The 19,098-nt window shown below is 41.9% G+C and overlaps 2 protein-coding genes across 4 annotated transcripts in view; one reads left to right on the top strand and one right to left on the bottom strand.

Moving 5' to 3' along the window:
• Positions 1-1,484: 1,484 nt before the first annotated feature.
• Positions 1,485-16,336, bottom strand: CENPN (centromere protein N). The gene is made up of 11 exons (XM_090062478.1): positions 16,226-16,336; positions 15,964-16,138; positions 13,999-14,044; positions 13,190-13,249; positions 11,261-11,337; positions 8,349-8,525; positions 6,780-6,881; positions 6,131-6,188; positions 3,981-4,093; positions 2,966-3,089; positions 1,485-2,279 (listed from the first exon to the last, which is right to left on the bottom strand). The coding sequence occupies exons 1-11, from the start codon at positions 16,264-16,266 to the stop codon at positions 2,164-2,166; spliced, it is 1,089 nt and encodes a 362-aa protein (XP_089918604.1). The 5' UTR covers positions 16,267-16,336; the 3' UTR covers positions 1,485-2,163.
• CMC2 (C-X9-C motif containing 2) overlaps positions 16,335-19,098 on the top strand; it is a 33,791-nt gene continuing 31,027 nt past the window's right edge. Inside the window, exon 1 of one of the 3 annotated variants that reach the window (XM_090062479.1) lies at positions 16,335-16,425. The gene's annotated coding sequence lies outside the window, so the exon portion shown is untranslated. Of the gene's footprint in view, positions 16,426-16,648; positions 16,799-19,098 lie in introns of those variants that run through there. The other 2 variants (XM_090062481.1, XM_090062480.1) reach the window with 2 other exon arrangements.

The following is a 19,098-nucleotide window of genomic DNA, read 5'->3' on the forward strand; positions in this document are numbered from 1 at the left end:
AGCGAGCGGCAGCGGCCGCTGCCCCACTGCCTGCGGGACGTCGGTGCCAGGGGTGCGCGCTGTCCCGCTGGCCCCCCTCGCGTGAGCCTCTGGCCCGGAAACCAGCTTGCTGTGGATGCGGGGAGAGGGCACGTGGGCGTCCGCCGGCCCCCGGCTGAGTGGGGGCGCCGTTACGTGCCCCGCCACGTCCTGGGTGGCTGCGGTTGAGCCGGCCGCGGGCGCATTGCTGCCCGAGCTGGGCAGGGAGAGTGGCTAGCCCCCGTAGGATGGGGCTGGCGCGAGGGTCGTGCCGCCCGGCGGCCCCTGGCACCAGCACCTCCGGGCTGTCTCTCGGTGGCTATCATAGGGGACAGTCCAGTTGTCCTCTACTGATGTGAAACCACATGTCCACTATTTTTCTCATCAAGAGAAAAATAGAGGACAAAAGGCAGCAGGCTTCGTATCAGTAGAGGACAGGCCAGTAGCAGAAAACTGCAATGTCTTCTATGCTGGCCACCCTAGGGAGGGCCTGCTGACTTCCCCTTTCCTTTCCCCATCAATGTTCCCAAAACACTGGGTGGGGGCTGTTCTGGGAGGCCGAGCTATTTAGCCCAGTGTCTGCTACAGATCTCAGATAGAGTGGGGCAAGAAAGATGTAAATGCAGGACCAACAAACTTTAGGGTACTTTACTATAACAGTGGTGGCCAACTTTTTTCAGGTGTGCCAAAAGATAAGCCCCACTTTCTCCTCAAGAGCTGTTCTGATCCCTGCCCCCCGTGGTCTACCTGGTAGTTGATTTATGCCCTGCAATGCTGGAAGGGAAGCAGAGGGCTTAAACCCACAGCTGCATGAAGCAGGGGTAGGAAGCTGCTGTGACAGGTGTCACTAATGTGCTAAGTGTCCCTACTACAGCATGACCTTTCCGGAGAAGTCCGTGTACAGAAATTATTTGATGCAAGTGAACACATTTTTTTACATGGATAAGGAATGTCTACTATTAAATTTTAATGTTTAGCAATTTTAAGACACATACTTTGTACAATGCATGTTAACTGCAAACCAAGTTCTTCAAATTGGTACCCTAAATAAAAAAATCATAAGAGAGTTGCATTAAAAAAGCCTGTACAGTTAAGAATGCTCAGAACTGCACTGGAAACCTATTATTTTCTTTAATTTGTGCTACCAGACTCTGCTTGAGATCTTTATGTCCACAAAGTCAGAAAGAAATGAATTACTCTAGAACACAAGGTGGGTCAGTCCCTAAAAAGGACACATTCAGAAACACCATTTCCTCCAAGTAAAGGTATGCTAACTGTATATTTGGGATCCATCTAATTTCAACTTATTTCAGAAGGCCATTAATAACAATTAGCAATAACATTCATCACAGATGCTTTCCACCAATATTTTGATAAGCAGCAATGCATGTACAATTCCAATGCACTTTGTTATAGCATATGAAAAGCAAATTATAAAACAATGATGCTCTAAAGTCTGACACAGGTTAAAAAGTTTTAGATTCATTTATTTACTAATCTGGGAGAAAACTTAAATACATCTCTGCTTCAATACCTTCTCAGTCACTTGGTAAAATAGAGATTAAAATACAGTGTACATAAAGCATTATATCTCTTTATTAGGTATTTACTAACACTATTTTAAGAACATGAAAAATGTCTGCCAACTGCTTGATACCACCTTTTACTAATAAGAAGCCCCAAACCTCTTTTAATATATAAAAGCATGTTACCATATGTATTACTATAAATGCAGTCATGACAACTGAATGGTGTCATAAGAATCTTCTGCTAGAATGCACCGTCAAGGCAAATTTGAAATGTTCATTTTCCCAGTAGCATAGGTTTGTCTCGTCTCAGAATGTTTCTCATATAGTGAATGACACATTATAGGTTTTTCCATTATATTAAATGATGCTACTACAGTAAGCAAATGCCAGACCTACCACACCATTACTTGACCTACTGTATTCTGATAAAGTCTGTTTTAAGTTGCGTCTTTCCATCACATACTTTATGAACTGTAGAGGAACTCTAATGAAATACCTGGTTTAACTGCCTAAATTCACTGTTTAACTGGCATAAGAATGGCCTGTCACAAGCAATCTCCTTGACTAACCCATATACATATGTACATTTCTGTATGGATCAGACTTTGCAGGAAAGTTAGGGGCTTACAAGGCTTGCTGCAAGTAAACCTTTTTTCTCTTTAATTTTAAAGTAGTTCCTGGCTTTGTGTGGTATACATGTAAGTAATGGTGAAAGTGGTACATCAGCCATACCTGCAGGAAACAAGAGTGAAGAATTACAGCTTGATTCATCCCCAATTTACTTAATAATGTAACTTGTTGTTACAATTGTTGTTACTCAATATATCTTTTAAACTATAAGTTGAGTAGCCAGGTACAATCATTATAATTCCACGAGCAAATTATATTCTTGTGGGGAAAAAAACCCATCCCAGATGCAAGATACATAAACCTTTATTATTATAATTATTTGCTATATTTCTATTCATATATACAGAGGCTCAAATTTACCATCCAAAACAAAACAAAACAGGCCACTTCTTGTTGTCAAGTGCATTAAGTCATCAACAAATCTGATTGTGGGCCAGTTCATTTGATGTGTTCAGGTTGATCTACAGAGGTGCTGCTCCAGTCATTATGGCACTGTGAACTGCCTCTGTGTCAGCTTTCTATTTTTTTTTTTTTTACTTGGGATTGTTTTAGGGAGGCTGTTAACATAATTTGGGATTTATCTGTTATAAAATGTACAGCTATTGATTATTATAACTGCTCCAGCTTCCCAGTTTTTAAAAATTCTACTGATAATTACTTTCAAGTACACAGGCTAAAAGCTGTTTAATTGACCCCAACCCATGTGGAAGCACGCTTAGTAGATTATAACAATGGTAAATTATTTTGCCTACCATTTTTTTGGTTTTTATCAAAGTTGAAATACTTACCTGCTGGTGCCAAGGATTTCAAAGCTTCTAGAAGATGTGGACTAGAGAATTTGACCAGACATCGGAATGATTCCCTTTCAGACACGTTCACCATTTTAGGATTGCTTTTAAACATTGTTTCAAGCTGTGAACAAAGAAAAAGAAGTCCTGGTTATTTGTAAAGAGTATGCCATGTGTTTTATTACAAAACAATGCAAAATGTAAACTAAAGCCTAGCTTTCTTTTGCTGGACACTGTCCTCTTTTCTTCCTACTGTATTAACACATAATAACTAATACTTTTTTGACAATATGCCATTTATTTTAACGGCATACAAAAGCAGTATCATCATGTTTGCATTTGCTGGTATTGTTAGATATGCCACAGAATATAGGTTAGTCAAGGTAGAGTCTGGCTCATAGTCTGTTTGCTAGTATTAAAATGATTTAGATGAAAAAATACTTTGTTAATGAAAATCAGAGACTGCCCCCATGTGGCAAACCATTCTCTATTGAAAGAGATGCAACATGTCTAATCCATGATAAATCATTAAAGGTTATTTCTTGGAATCCCTGATGTACAAAGAAATCTTTTTTCTTGTGAACAAATTCAAATCATACATAGCTATTGGCATTACCTAGCTTTAAAAATACTCTGTGCATCTCTGATGTCCCTGTACTTCAGATCATCACTACTTTAAGTCTCATTCTATGATAATAACAAAACATGCAAAATAATAAATTTGGACATTAGATATATTTCTACTCAAATAGACAAGGATTCAGATTAACCATTTAAATTATTCCTTATGATAAATATTTAAACCAGATGCTCAAATTTAAAGTCTCTACAACCTAAATTTGCATGCAAGAGACATGTGATCCACCATTAGCTACATTTGTATCCTTTTTATGAGGAATTCCACATTTTTGCAAAAACTGGAAGAAACACTGGAAAATTCTTTGTTAGTGTGATATAACATCTATTGTTTTGTTGCTTCAACAAGACTTGAATTTGGCTTAAAAGTCTCTACAACCTTGTATTGTGCAAATTCTAATTTTGGTTGGGGACCATCACCAAAGACTTCCTGATTCACTCGCTGGATTCTCTCTTTTTCACTCTTATCTTCTTGAATTATCCTAGGATCCACTGGGAGAAAAAAAACAAAACACAACAACTTGGTCAGTCAGTGTGGCACTGTTTAGCCATTACATGCACATTCTATTTCTTTGAGGAAGATTTTTGGAAGTGATACATACTCTGAAAACAAAGACAGATACTAATACTAGTGAAGGCACCAAACTGTTCAACAAGCAGTTAGAAGGTGAATATAAAGGCTATCTAGAAGTGCTATTAGATTATAACAGCTTGTATTGAGATCAAAGGCTGCCAGTGAGTCACATTTGTCAATGTCCCCAGTATTAAAGTTTGGCATTGTATACCTTTTAGGAAGACAGTGCAGATTTGCCTACCACCTGCTCCTTACTGCTGGGTCTATCAATCCATCTAAACTGCTCAAGTTTAAAGATCAAATCATTTTTTAACTGTAGAGAAAGCCGGCTTGCTAGGAATTACAATAAAGTATGTGTTATCTGCCATTTTAGTAACCACCACACTCTGCTAACTGAAATTTCCAGCTGACTGGCAGGCCCCAACGGGGGTGGAGGGGTTGGAAGCAGGGGCAGCTGCTGCCACCTACCATCCTGTGCTGCCGCTGCTCTACATCCAAACAAAATGCGCACCTGAGTTGCCGCTGCTCCACACGTGGCCGCTGCCACAGCCACCCTGCCCTACATCCAGTCAAAAACAGCCAGCCTCAGATAACTGGAATTTTTAGATACCCAGCACCCGCCATTCCTCCGTTTGGCTGGAAGCACAGAGCTAGCTTTAAAAGAGCAAGCAGTCAGCTGGAGGCAGGCAAGCTGGGGAAGACCAGCACTGGCAGTCATGCCTTCACACCAGAGAAGATTAATAACTGCCCGAGACCCAACAGGAGGGAAGTAGCTGGCAGAGAAGGCAAAGTTGGTTGGACACAGGCAGTGTACCCCAGAGAGGAGATAGTAGAGCAGTTTAAGTCTGGTCATTTGGAGAAGTGACCAGCAAGAGGTGTGCCGGAGTGAGACCCAGACTGAAGATTTCCTGGAAAGGGATCCATTACAAGGAGTGGAGGTCCTGTACGTGGGAACATCTAACTGTGAGTTCATCAATGATACGGTTTCCTTCCTAAATTGAGATAAAACCTTACTGAATTAACTGATCTATTACGAAGATTGACATCTGAACCTGTATAAAAAGACTTTGAGCTTATTCTGAACTGGTTGATGAAAAGATGGGGTTATAAGGGGAGGTAGAAGCCCCGAAAAAACAGCCATCAATCTCACCTGAAGATCCTAAATTGTGAGAAGCCTTCCAATCTAAATTAATTCAAATCAAGTTGTGGCGGGCGAGACCAAAGGTGCAGCATACAGGCGCAGATATTGAAATAAGCCTCGGCTGTCAAACTAGGCCCCAGAGGGCGAGACCTACATTCTGATGCACCTCATTACACACCACCAATTGGGCACCGTACACAGGTGATGTGAAATCCTATAGGAGGAAATAAAGCTTCGCTGAATTGGAACCTAGAAGGGCCCTTAATGATAGCTGGAATTGCTTGATCCTAGGGCCATTTAGATTGGAGGAGAGTGGGAAGGCAAAGGGAAAAAACAGGACAGGCAGAGAGCACAGGCACAAATCCAATACACCTTATTGACTGAAAGATTCTAAGTCTTCCACACGAGACTTATATGTACCATAAACAGGTTCCACACTCTTAAACAGCTAAAAGCAAACATCTAGAAGTACTGGCACTGAAACAAACTTTAACTCTGCATATATACAGATTCATACATACACATATACAGATTTATGAGGCATGGTCCTCATCCTTGGATCTCTTAAGCATGGAAGGAGGTTGACAGTGCCCTCAACCCCACAAACTAAAGGGTGTTTTTGATGTTTCAGGCATTATGCTTGGGTAGTTGTATGTGAGGACTGTTTCCCAGGTTCAGAAACAGGGTAGACAAACACTTATTTAAGATGGTTTAGATAGGGATGATCCTGTCTTGAATGGATGGTTGGACTAGACGACCTGATGAGGTCCCTTCCAGCCTACTTTTCTATGATTTTATGCCCACACATACATACCGTTTTCTGGAGCAACATTTCTTTCTTGCAGAGGTTTTGGATGATGCGTTTGGAAGGTCTAAGCAAAAAAAAAAGAAGTGATGAGAGGGTTAAACTGATGATAAAACACAACTGTTTATTTCTAGTTCTAGAAGACGTAGATGGAAACACTTCTTCAGACTCCTCTATGCTGCTGTCTGAAAGTCAGTTTTCTCCCTGTTTTTGCCAACGATAAGAAATTAAGCATCCCAAATTGTATTCCGGGATGTTATTCCTCCCATCTCTGATGATACTCAAGAGACAAATACTTATTTGAAAGGACTATTTAGATGAACAAAAGACATACTCAGTTTAAGTTTCCAAGTCAGTACTTTTGGCACAATGAAGCTGTAATACTACAAAATCACAAGATTCAAATCAGTGTAGTTTTAGTCTGGAAAAATATAACCAATTAGAAATGCCTCTAAGAAGCATTAGGTGGGAAACTAAATTTTAGATCACCACTTTAATGTTACCTTATTGAAAGGCTGTCCACCTCAGCACTGCAATACTACTGTAAAATGATGATCTCTTGGAGGAGGTGAATTTTCCCACCTTCTAAGAAGTTTAGAGCTAGGTCTGAAACAAAGAACCAAGACTTATTTTAGAATGAACTTTCAAAGGGGCTCACCTGGCTATACCTCTTAAACACAATATCTTTAAGGGAGTCTAAACAATGGCTTCGTAGCTCCATTTCACGGATGTCACCATAATTGGAAGCAACAATCAGTGCCTTTAAATAAAAATTAAAATATTTTTTATCAGCAGCTCTCAGCTATTTACAACATGATAAAGCTGGCAAGCTTTTTGGGCAAATGCAACATTTTTAGTAAACTGTTAAGCACAACTACTGTCGCTCACCTAGAATGATTTTTGTATCTGAAAGACAATATGAATGGAGAGTCAATGTTTAAAAAACATAAGTGGAACTATTCAGATAATTACAGGCTTCTTAGATTGACAAAATAATGGAATGGCTGATACAGGATAAGAATCTATTAACATTAATCAACGTAAGAGAAAATTTATCATCAAACTTACTCAACGTCTTATTTCTATTAGATTACAAGTATTGGCAATGAAGAGTACACCAATACAAACACTGACATCTAGAACACATCTGACTTGACGCCACAGTGTTCTGATTAAAATAATATAGAGAAATAACAATATTAGCAAACACACAATAAAAAGATTTGAAAAAAATGGTTAACTAAGATCTTTAGATACAATTATATGTGGATTTACTACCAAATATGTTTTTAAGGACGAACATTTAGAGTGCTTCAGAAAAAAGGGGAATTAAGCCACCATAAAAATGGAAGCAAAGCATAAGTTCAGTATTGTGCATATTTAGGAACACCTTGATTGTTGTTACGGTATGACCTTCTAATGAATTATTCAAACGTGGAGATTATGTTATCGGAAAGGTAAGTTTTCAACCTTCCAAGGTCTCAAACTCTCCTAGTGATCTTAACATCCATGTGATTTAGATACACAAAGGTCTATCCATCACCAAAACATTTCAGTTTACAAAACCCCTGATGCTCAGCAGTTGCATCACTGAGAACGGTATAAAATGGTATTTGCAGGTTGCTTTTACCATTTGAAATGTTATGTGTATCCAGAGTAAATCACTGCCACTCTTCAAAAGTCACAGATGTACAGCACAGGTCTTGGGTGAGCTGTCCTAAAATAAGTGATACAAATAGACTCTAATGCTATGATCCTATATTTGTCAGTTACCATCCACCTTCTGCTCTAAATGTTTTGAAGCTATTGACCTGTCTCATGCCTACTAGCAGCAATTCAAGTTCAATATTCAAAACAATAGCAATCTGCAACCATGTACATTCTTCACACTTGCATGTCCGTTTCAGATTTATCAGTAACATAGTGCTATTTTGGTAAAAGCAGATTTTATGAAATAAATGTTCTGTGTAAAGAAACAGCTCAAAGGCAGTTACTGTATATGGTATTTACTAATGTCCAAATGTTGACATTTACTTTCATGTGGTAATGAGATAGTCACCTATGAAAACACTGACAGTAGGAATTTAACCTAAAGATTGTTTCTAAACCAGTTACACTTCCTGTTATGGTATTTCTTCATACCTTTAAATTGCCCATTTTGATAACTACACTATTTAAAAAAGATCAGTAACATGGTCACAGTAACATGGTCAAATTTGCTCCTTACCTGACAAAGCAGAGGCAAGTTGCTCCTATTAACAGATTTTGAAATGAAGGCATAGGGTGTCTGAGAATGATATACAACATAGGTGGCTTTGTATTGGTTTGGTTTTGTATATGAGGTCCCCCAAGCAATTCGAATCCAAATTGCATTATCTTCAAATTCTTTGAAGTTAACAGTCACCTTACAAAAAAAGCAAATTTAGTTTGTCACAAAGTTAGGCACTCAAAAATAACAGGGCATGCCAGTTAAGACATGCATTAACACATCCCCATGACCATCTGATATACCATTGCAGATGAAAGAAAAACAGATCCTGCTGACCTGTCAAGGTTGCACTTATACTCTCAATAAATAGAGTTAAGAGGGTTATCTTCCAAACTGTAGCATCCACCTTTTATTAACACAAGTAAACACCCTTATCAGTAGGACCTACTTAATTTGCAGTTTCGTGGATTTCAGGGAAACCACGAAATCCAGGGTTGTTCCTGAAAAATCAACAACAACAAAAACTTAATAAAAATAAAATGCTGGCTCCACAATGGGAACCGTGGTCTTCACTGCAAAGAAGGGAAAGGACCGACTGGCGTGGTTGCACAAAGGGCAGTAGACAAGATGGCAGCATCCCCCTCATACTTGCTCCTTCTCCTCTCCCCGGGCCTGTCTGCACTGAGGAGTGGGGCTGCATCATCAGCATCCAGCAATTAATGGCAGCCAACAATCAAAACTGAGGGGTAAGACTGCATGAACAGCAGCCAGCAATGAAAATGCTAACCAGCAACCCCTTTACTGCACCCCGCTGCCAGGGCCACTACAAAATGACCTTGGAATTAGAACTTTACGCTATGATCAACCTGTGAAAACTGGTAAATCTGACTGTGATTTAGGTAGACCCTTACTTATCAGAAACATAAGCAGCTCATTACAAAATTCTTGATTCAGAGATAACAGGAAAGGCAACGCCTCCTTCAAATACTGATTAAAGGAGTATCATTTCATAGTTCTGAAAACCACATCTGCCCTTGTTGGCCACAAGTGTCTCCTATATGAGGTTTGGCTACTAAACAGTATGCAGCTTAAGGACCGTCACTTTCTGCTAGGCAATGTATAAGTTGCTTTCAACATACTAGAGAACTTATTAATATAAAGTCACACAGAATCCAAATAGAATTTGGAGTAGATATTTGGTCAGAGGCATGTTTGCTCATGTCTTATTGCTCAACTGATTAGAACATGATAATTAGTGTGTAGGCCACATGCTAATCCTGAAACACTGCACTCTCCTAGTCAAGCAAGGTTCTTTGGGTTGATGTGATTCCTTTTATTAGACCAGCTAAACTAGTTGGAAAAAAGTTCTTTGCAAGCTTTCAGGCACAAACACCCTGCTTCAAATGTCAGGAGACTCTGCTGCTATTATGAGTTCTCCAAGGTAGACAAGAAGCTAAAGTGTAACAAGAAATCTGTGAAAACATAAATGAGTGGAAGTTTGGAAGACAATGGGTAGAGATGGCATGGGAGGGAGGGAGATGTGTGAAGGAATGTAAGTGGTCAGGCAGGTTACCTGGTGATTTAGATATCGAGCAGGTTATATAATGTGTCATAAATCAAATGTCTATATAAAGTCCATTGTCTTCCAAACTTCCACTCATTTACACAGATTTCTTGTTACTTTAGCTTCTTTTCTACCTTGGAGAACTCATAACAGCAGCAGAGTCTCCCAATGTCTGAAGAAGGGTATTTGTGCCTGAAAACTTGAAAAGAACTTTTTTTCCAACTATTTTAGTTGGTCAAATAAAAGATCGCATCTACCCAAAGACCTTTGCTTGCCTATATGCTTAGATCAACAAGGCTACAAGCAACAACTCTCCTAATCTACACAAACAACTTTCCTATTTTGGACCAAGCAAAACTTCTGATGTTTTTGGTTTTTTGAAGTACAGCATAACCTGTAGACAGTGTCACTCTATAGAGAAAACATAAAAAGACTAGAAATGCAATTACAATTCCAAGAACCCTGAAAAGGACAAGGCCCTACCTTAAGGCAGAACCTAGGCACTTTTCACTCACCCAGGACAAGTAAAGGTTACACCTTGGAGAATTATGCAACTATGTGTCCACACAATTTTGCACATAAAACGTATGGCCATGCATAATTGCATAATTTTACCTGGGTGGTGGTGCATGACTGGACAGCTTGTAAGTGGGGAGGGGAATTCCAGCCTCTGGGGTGGGGAGTCCCTCCATCACATGCTCCTCCTCTTCCCCCCCACCCCCCAGTGATGCACAGGAGCCCTCATGGCTGTGGCGGGCGTGCAGCTCCAGCTGCTGAGTCCCAGAAGCCGCACGTAGCTGCACAGAGTTGGCTCGGCCGGCTTGCCGGTGCGTGCCATTGACTCAGACTGAGCTGTCTTCATGTTACTCTATAGAGAACACATAAAAAGACCAGCAATTACAATTCCAAGGATTCTGAAAAGGGCATTCCAGCAGGAAGCTGCATGTGGAGGCATGGAGCCCGCCTGGCTGATGATACATGATTCTGTGCCATGATGTGCGGCTTCCCACTAGTGCTGGAAGCCCCATGTGGAGGCATGGAGCCCACCTGGCCCGATGGTACGTGGCTTCTGCCTGCAGTGCCGTGAGCCACACATGCTGGTCTGGTTCAAAGGTGTGTGCCACCAGGCCAGACTGGGCAGGCTCTGTGCCACCACGTGCAGCACATAATTTTGAATTTTTCTGCACATAATTCCCTGGGGTGTGAAAAGTAAACACCATTATAGAAGCAGACACAAACATAATTTTATTGCATTTCAAACATAGCCACTTGAGAAATCCATAACTTGACCTCAATTTTTGTTTCAGTGATAGGACAAAATAGGAAATACCTTCCCACGTCATATATGGAATTGATGTATTCTTACATTTATCAGAGCTGACTGAATTCTTCTCTTAAATTTGCGTTTGAAAGCTGAGAAGTCAAAAATGTCAGTTTCTCCTCCTATAATGCAAACAAGACACCACTTTTTGTAAGCATAGTATTTTGTATTTAGTATTTAGTATCCTGCGCTAAAGCAAAATGGCATTACAATGATATAGCTTTTAAAGCAAAATTAAAAGCTACATGGCTGTTAGGCAGATCAAAATACATATCATAACAAGTTTTACTTCTAGGTAGAGGTGCACTGAAAAAGATTTTTCTGGCTGATACTGATGGCCGATTATTAACCAGCCATATTGGCTGATACCAATCCAATTGCCAATATCCAGCCCGGCGGCTTAAAGCAGTGCCCAGCTGGTAAGTCTGTGCGGAGAAAAATTGAGGCTGCCATGGTGAGGGAGGGAGTGGGGCTGGGGCAGGGTTACGCACTGCCCAGTCAGAGCGGAGCCGTGCGCAGTCTGTCCCAGGCGTGTGGCTCCCCATGCTGCATGCACCCCCAGGAGTGGCATATGTGCCCCCCAGACTTGTGTGCAGGGTGAGGGCAGGCTGCCTGCTGTGGGCTTGGGGCCAGGGGCTGTGCTTGGGAAGGGCAGCAGATTTTGGTAGGAGCTGCCTCTGTGGCCCAGTGAACAGGACCCAGAACTAGAGGGACCATCATACTGCCATGGCTGCCAAGGTGAGGCACAGCAGTGGCATAAAGTTGTGCTCTATGCTACTGCCAGGTAGGCAGGGGGTGCCTCAACCCTGCTGGCATGGTGCTCCCTGCTGCGCTAGGTCCCACCTGCTGAGCCATAAAGGCAGCTCCTGCCTGGAGTTAGTCTGTCCTGGCTGCAGCCCTACACCCTGCTGTGTGCTTAGAAATCTGGGGTGGGGGGGCCTTGTGCCACCCCCCCCCCCCGACTTTCCTGGTGGGAGCTGCTCTCCACCCCACTGCCTGGCTGTGTTGTTTTAATTTAAGATAATAATATTAAAACAAACAAGTATGACTGGTCATAAACTTTAAATAAGCTTACTAATGGTTAGCCTTGGTGTATCTTTACCACTTTCTGATGCTTTTGTTTCAGACTAGCCTATACTGGTTTCTTGCACTGAAAATATCACCTCAAGGGAAGTCTACTAGTTGATACAAAAAATGCTCCAAAAGTATCATAAAATCCTAGACTGACCAATGAAGGGTAATTGGAACATTCAAAAGCCTACAAAAAGTTAGATTTTGTAGCAGCCTTTCAAAAAACCAAAGTAATCCAACATTCTCATTCTATGCTTCAATTACAAAGACAGAAAAAGTCTGTAAAGCTCAAAACTTCCAGAAGTCACAGTTTCCATTGGCTATGTTGGGAAATTCCTCAATCTCTTGGCACTGTCCTGCCTTAGACCTCTCTCATCCAATGAGGCAGAACTGTTAGCTAATTAGAAAAACATATATAGGCTGGTAGGAAATCACACTTGGCAGACCATAGCGCTGCACTGGTGGTGATGGCTAACATTTCTGCAGTTAACCCTTTCCACTGAATCTGGCAGAAAGGTTTGGGTTGTGTATGCATGGAGAGTGGCGGCCCTTTGTCCTAGTGCTTGGCAGCCTTGCTCACTCAGGGCTGACCGTTCAAGTCCCCTCTTCCATCCCCCAAGGTCTACTCTAGAAGTAAAAATAGAACACTTCAGTGGAGGGCTAGAGGTGCCTTTGACAAATTCCTTAAGCTTATGTTTAACGATACATCATGTATCTCCATGTAGAGCAGCTGACTAGAGGCAGATTATGTAATAAATACTGAGTGACCTTCCTGACACTTTTTTGGAAAAAGTGGTATCTACACACTGAGGGATGAACCTCTTTGGACTGCTATAGATTACTAAGACCTAGAAGAATGAGAATCCTGTAGAGGTAGTTATCATTGAGAAAAATCTTACATACCTGCTGCTTTGGTCATTTGGTAAACTGTCCAAATCCTTTTGTTCTGAAAAGTATGGTTGTCTGGGGAAATAAAAGTTGCCCAATAGAGTGATGGATAAAGACATTTTTTTTGATGAAACTATTCCCACACATTATTTAAAATCAGATTCCTTTCAAAATTTCCCTAACACCAAATATATTCTAATTTAGAAGTAAAAATAGAGATTTTTTTTTATATAAGAGGCATGAAATCCTCTTGTAATTTGACTAAGCAATTAAGGGGAAGATAAACTTCTTCTAATTCACCAAATTGCAGCAAGTGCAACGTATAAATTACTGTAACTCATTCTTAAATCAAATTAAAAATTCAGGATTTGGAAAAGCTTGACAATCCTGGACTATACAGAGCTCTCAAAGTAGTTGAGAATGCAGTTGAAGCCATACACAACAAAATGTGATAAGAGAAATCCCTGGACCAGCTATTATCTACATAAAATTAATATTAAAGTTTGTAGTTCCATGTAAATTATTAGGCAATGATGATTGTTCCAGATGTCACTGTCCAAATTAAACTTCAAAAACCACCACTGGGGAGAATTTGAAATACATTTTATTTGACCCATGACCTTGATGTTCTACATGATTTGTCACTTCTGTTTAGAAAACACATGACATATTCAATCTAGAAATGACAAGATAAGAACAACCAGCTTTGTTGTACAAAAAATACTTTTAAAACACTAAATGCACTTAAAAGACAAACCAACTGCTTATACAACAACCATAAAATAACTTGAAGCAAAATAAAAAGAAACAATACTTTTACTTACAAATAATGTCTAGAGCTCCTGCTTCCTTCATACTCGCAGGCTTTTCCTGAAAAAATGTTGATAGTACAAGGTAAATCATAGGGCCGTAAGTTCTCATAGAGCCTGCATTAAAATTGCAATTCAAAGAAACTTACAATTTAGTCCCAGGAGTAGATAGCATTTAAAAGAAAACATAAATTAAAGTCCACAGCATGCAAGGCCTTTTCCAAAGTAAAACGGCAAGATCCCAGTCTCAGATAGCATCCAGAATAACGATACCTTAAGCTAACACTCTCCTACCAAAACAAGGTATTAAATACATATTTAAAAAAAAGAAAAACAGTGAGGTGCAGTCTATTTGGGATTAAATAACTCAGCAACAGAAGTGTCTTTCTAGAGATACAGAGGTATAAGTTAAAATCTCCCTTTTGATTTGCACCAGATGCTGCCCTCAAGACAGCCAGCAGTAATAGGATACCCAATGACAGCCTAGGAGTCAAATTCTGCTGGACGTGATGCTAGACGAGGGGTGGGCAAAATGTGGCCTGTGGGCCAGATGCGGCCTGCCAGGCTATTCTATCCGGCCCGCAGGTTCCCTAAAAATTTAGAAAATTAATGTTTATCTGCCCCTGGCTGCCTGTCATGTAAGCTTTCAATGGCTTGCCAAGACTCAGTAAGTAGCCCTCCGCCCAAAATAATTGCCCACCCCTGTACTAGACTCCATGTGCCACCACCTACAAAATCTGGCGTGCCTTAACCCTAGCCTGAGGGGTCACGCAGGGTCAGTGGATCTTTAACTTAAGTACTCCTTCTGGAGAGACTGCAATTTAAGTATTTCAGATCCGTGTTAATGTTTAATACAGTAATTCTCAGCCACGCTGAAACCAGCAGGTAGTTAAGTTTAAAATGAACAAAAGGAAATTCTTTTTCACCCAGTGCATTGTTAGCATGAGACTTGTTGCCACCAGACGTGGTGGAAACTGGCAGTTCACAGCCAGATGCAAAATGGGCTTGAATGTGTTCTTAGAGCAGTGGTTGTCAACCAGGGGTACTTTGAAGGCCCCGGGGGGTATGTGGTAACTGCTGTGCACTGTACAGCTGCTGAGGACTCCCTGTTTTTCAACTAGTTGCTGGGGGTACACCCACCAAAAAAAAGGTTGAAGACCCCCGTCTTAGATGAAAGGGGTATCAGCAGCTATTAAGCATGGGATTTAGGGGCATGGCCTCTGACTCAGAGCTTCCTAGACCAGGCAGGCTGCAAGTACAAGAGGAGCAGTGGGAGAAACACACCTCCCTCTCCCTTCCTGCATCTGCTCCCTGCCGCTGCATGACACCTGAAACTGGACCTAGGTATGACCCAACAGCTGGCACCGCACAAGGCTGGCACTGTTGCGGTGCAAACATGACCTGCAAGATACACCTGGAGATTTCCAATAGGAGTCCACAGCCGCAGCTTTGGTTCGATGCAAGAGCAACAACCGCTCTATGATCTTTCTGAGGCCAGAAAAGTGAAGAGCTGGCATTTCCCAGGGCGGGACCAGGCAGGCTGAGAAGGGCCGGGTTCAGTACTGGGTTTCTACGGGAGGCAGCGCTGCCAGGTGTACGATAGCGATTGTATCGATATCACGATTTCAACCTCCGCCCAATCGTTAATGTAAGAGGGTTTGAAATGTAGGATCAATCTTTGAGGCAGCTCCTTGCTGCAGCAGATGCAAAACCCAAGTCGCTCTCAGGGAGTCAGTCGTAACCCACCTGCTCGCCTCCAACAAAAGAAATGTCCCGCTTGGCAATATTGAGGACAGGCTGCAAGTGATACCAAGGAAGCAAGACTTATTTTCATACTTTTCCAGCAGCCGATGGTTTTTCACCTTGTTTGGATGCTTCCCATACAACGGTGTCGTACTTAAGGAGGGCGGGTTTGGAGAGGATGGAGCCCGCCCAACCCAATAAACAGATCCTCCCAATAAGGCCCAGTATCGCGCTCACCTGGCAGAGTTGCACCACGGCGTCGGCGATCGTCTCCTTCAGCGGCCGCATGTCCAGCGCCTGCAGCCGCGCGGCGGGCAGGAAGCCCCAGGCCTGCAGCAGCGCCGGGATGTGCGGGCGTGGCATCTTCAGCACGGTCCGGCGTATGAACTCGGCCACCGTCTCGTCCATAGCGCTGCGGAGCCAACGGACACGCCGTTATCGCGGAGCCGGAGCCCCGGCTCCCGCCCCGCCTCACTCACTCACTCACTCACTCACTCACCCGCCCGCCGAGCCCCAGCAGCGCCGCCCGCGCGCCGCCATCTTCCTCGCGCCAACCGCTGCCGCTCGAACCAGCCAATCCGACGCCCCGGGGTGTTGGAACCGCCCAATCAGCGCGTGGTCCGGCCCCGTTCAGCCATGACCCGTGACGCAAGTTCCGGGCCGCCTGCTGCATCCGGGTTACGTCCCCTGCCCGGTGAGGTGAGAAGGTGTAGTCGTTGGGGGGTGGGTGATGGTATTTTTTTCCCCACCGGGTACTGGGCCCAATCCAGTCCGTCGTGCCATGCGGCTGATCCAGTGCATGGGGGTGGGTACAGCTGCGGCCCTGTCACTGCCTTATTTGGCTGCCTGGCAAAGCCGCGGCCCCAGCCCGGAGCCGATGCTGATGTGTAGTAATAGTCCAGGTTAGCAAATTCAGTAGCTAAGAGCGATAGCAGTGTTAATTTCCTGGACCGTGAGGACCCCTGCGGGCTGGATGCCGTCCACAGGCTGGGGGCTGAGCACCCCTGAGTGAAACTGCTAGCAAGAAAAATCACATCTGTTCTATGTATGCTCTGATGCTAAAGAATTACTAGTGAGTACATACAAAAGCACTAGAACTCTTGGTTCCAAAATGATACCTTTTATCAGACCAATTGGGAAATCACAAGAAAATTGTCCTTTTCTGCAAGCTTTTGGGGTCAAAGTCCTTTTGTCTGGCTTTGGGAAAAGTACAGATGGTACAAGACGATAAAGAGTTCCCATCAGTAGGAAATAAACTTCATTTTTGTACGGAGGGAGCTGAAGATGGAAGGCTGTCCCTCCGGGTCCACGAGAGTGTCTTTGTGAGGTGTGCAGAGTAACTCTTTGATGTGTAGATCAGGTAGGATTACTCCCCTGAAGGTGTCAGATAGCAGGCACAGAAGTAGAAAATCTTCCTTGTTGTTCTGCAGTAATGTTTAAAATCCCAAATGGGCTAAAATGTGGCATCTTCAATGTTTCCACGTAGTGAATAATTAAAACTTGCAAGGAGCATCCACATATAAAATCTGTGATATGCTGGAAGTTGGAGCATGTGCATAGCCTCTGACATGCATGTATCAAACCTATTTCTCTTCCTGTTTCCCGCCAAATTTCAGTACAGAGGAGTTGGGGCCAAACTCTTCCACCTTGACTCCTGTTAAAATCTGATTTTTTTTTTTTTTTACTGTGGAATTAAGGCTGAACTGCAGGATCCTGTGGCTAACTTATCCAAGATTCAGCCTGATTTCCATGGAAACTAGCACAAACAAACTGCTAGGGCTTCTGAATTGGTTACAAAATAGAAATTGAATTGTCATTTTATTTTATGAGCTTTTAAGAAGCATTTCTTTCTATTTTTTTAAAAAAAGAACTATAAATGTAAAGTCAGTAGTGAATGAGGTCCTGCAGTGGGATACTACTGAGACCTGTTGACATGCTAGTATGTGGAGGGAAAAATGTGTGTGTGTGTGTGTGTGTGTGTATGTATATATGTATATGGATCTGCTTAAATTGAAGTGAGACAGAATTTTTCACGGCATGCAGAGCTGCTTTTACAGATGTCTTGCGGTTTCCCCACCCCTCAGCGGTGATTGTGGAGGGGTGTTGGTGAAAGGGAGGACAGGCAAGGGGGCAGCCACCATCTTGTCTGCTGCTGTTCATGCTGATCCGTCAGCCAGCGCCTTCTCTTCCTGGGAGTTGAGGCTAAAATTTTTTTCTTAATCAACTATAACATTCATATTTTTGGGGAAGTTTCCAGGATGGAAATGATTTATTTTGGTGATATCCTGTTCTGCTGCTTCTAGACATATAGTATTTAAGAAGATTGGCTCCTTCTGTGCATCTAGATTGCAGTCTTCTCTGCAGAAACTTATCTCTCATCTCAGCGCTAGCATTTTCTTCTTTGGCCTTGGTTGTGCTGCTGGAACGGACTTTGCAGAAAAAATGTTAGAATTATCTTCCCGGTTGCTTATTCTCTCCATGTCTTTCATGAAGTAACTGCTGGAGAGCCAGCATTTTATTAAGTTTTTTTTGTTGATTTTTGCATACAATCCCAGATTGTGTAGTTTCTGTGAAAGCACAAATTAAGTAGATTCCTATTTGTATAGGGTGGGATAGGAGTGGTACTGAATATAGACTGCTGGTCAAGACCAATTAGCAAGGATGCAGAATTGAGAGACATTTAGCTAACATGAATAGTGTAGGTTCAGAATAGTGTAGGTTCAGAATATAATTCTTCTTGTGTCAGACTTTTGTATAACATAATATAATCATTTAAAAGCACATTTAATTTTGTTTCGTGTTTAAAGAAAAATTTTTCAGTAATAAATGTGACAGGACTGTTATTGGAGAATTTCAAAAAACAACTGATGGTACAAATGATAAACTATATCAGTGGAGAAAGTAAAAACAGGGTATAGTTATTTCTCTAGTGTTGACAGTAATTCTTGCTTCTCATGGTTACTATGCCACCTTGTGGACATCCTTATTCTTTTTTGCAGCTTACTATAAATCAGTCTAAGATCATTTTATGAAATGTGAACATTTAATACCGTGAAATAGTACCATTCTCTAGTTTAGATTTTACATTTACTGATTTATGCTTTATAAAATACACAATAATTTTATAAAAATAAAAATGTGGGTTTCTGTTTTGATTCCTGTTTGGCTATGGATTGACATATAGGACTCATCTTTCATACAGATGTACCAGGAAAAGTGTTGCTAAGATCATGAATCTATGAATCACTTAATTGTTCTTGTGTTGTGCTAACAAGTGTCATAAGTGAATCGGTAAGTGAGACAAGTTCTTCTTCCAGTCTAACCTGGAGTACACTGTGTTGAAAAAAGCAAGTAGATGAACTCGGGTATTTT

Source organism: Crocodylus siamensis, chromosome 9, assembly GCF_052110815.1.
Source record: "Crocodylus siamensis isolate JL-2025a chromosome 9, ASM5211081v1, whole genome shotgun sequence".
In the NCBI taxonomy this organism is placed as follows: domain Eukaryota; kingdom Metazoa; phylum Chordata; order Crocodylia; family Crocodylidae; genus Crocodylus; species Crocodylus siamensis.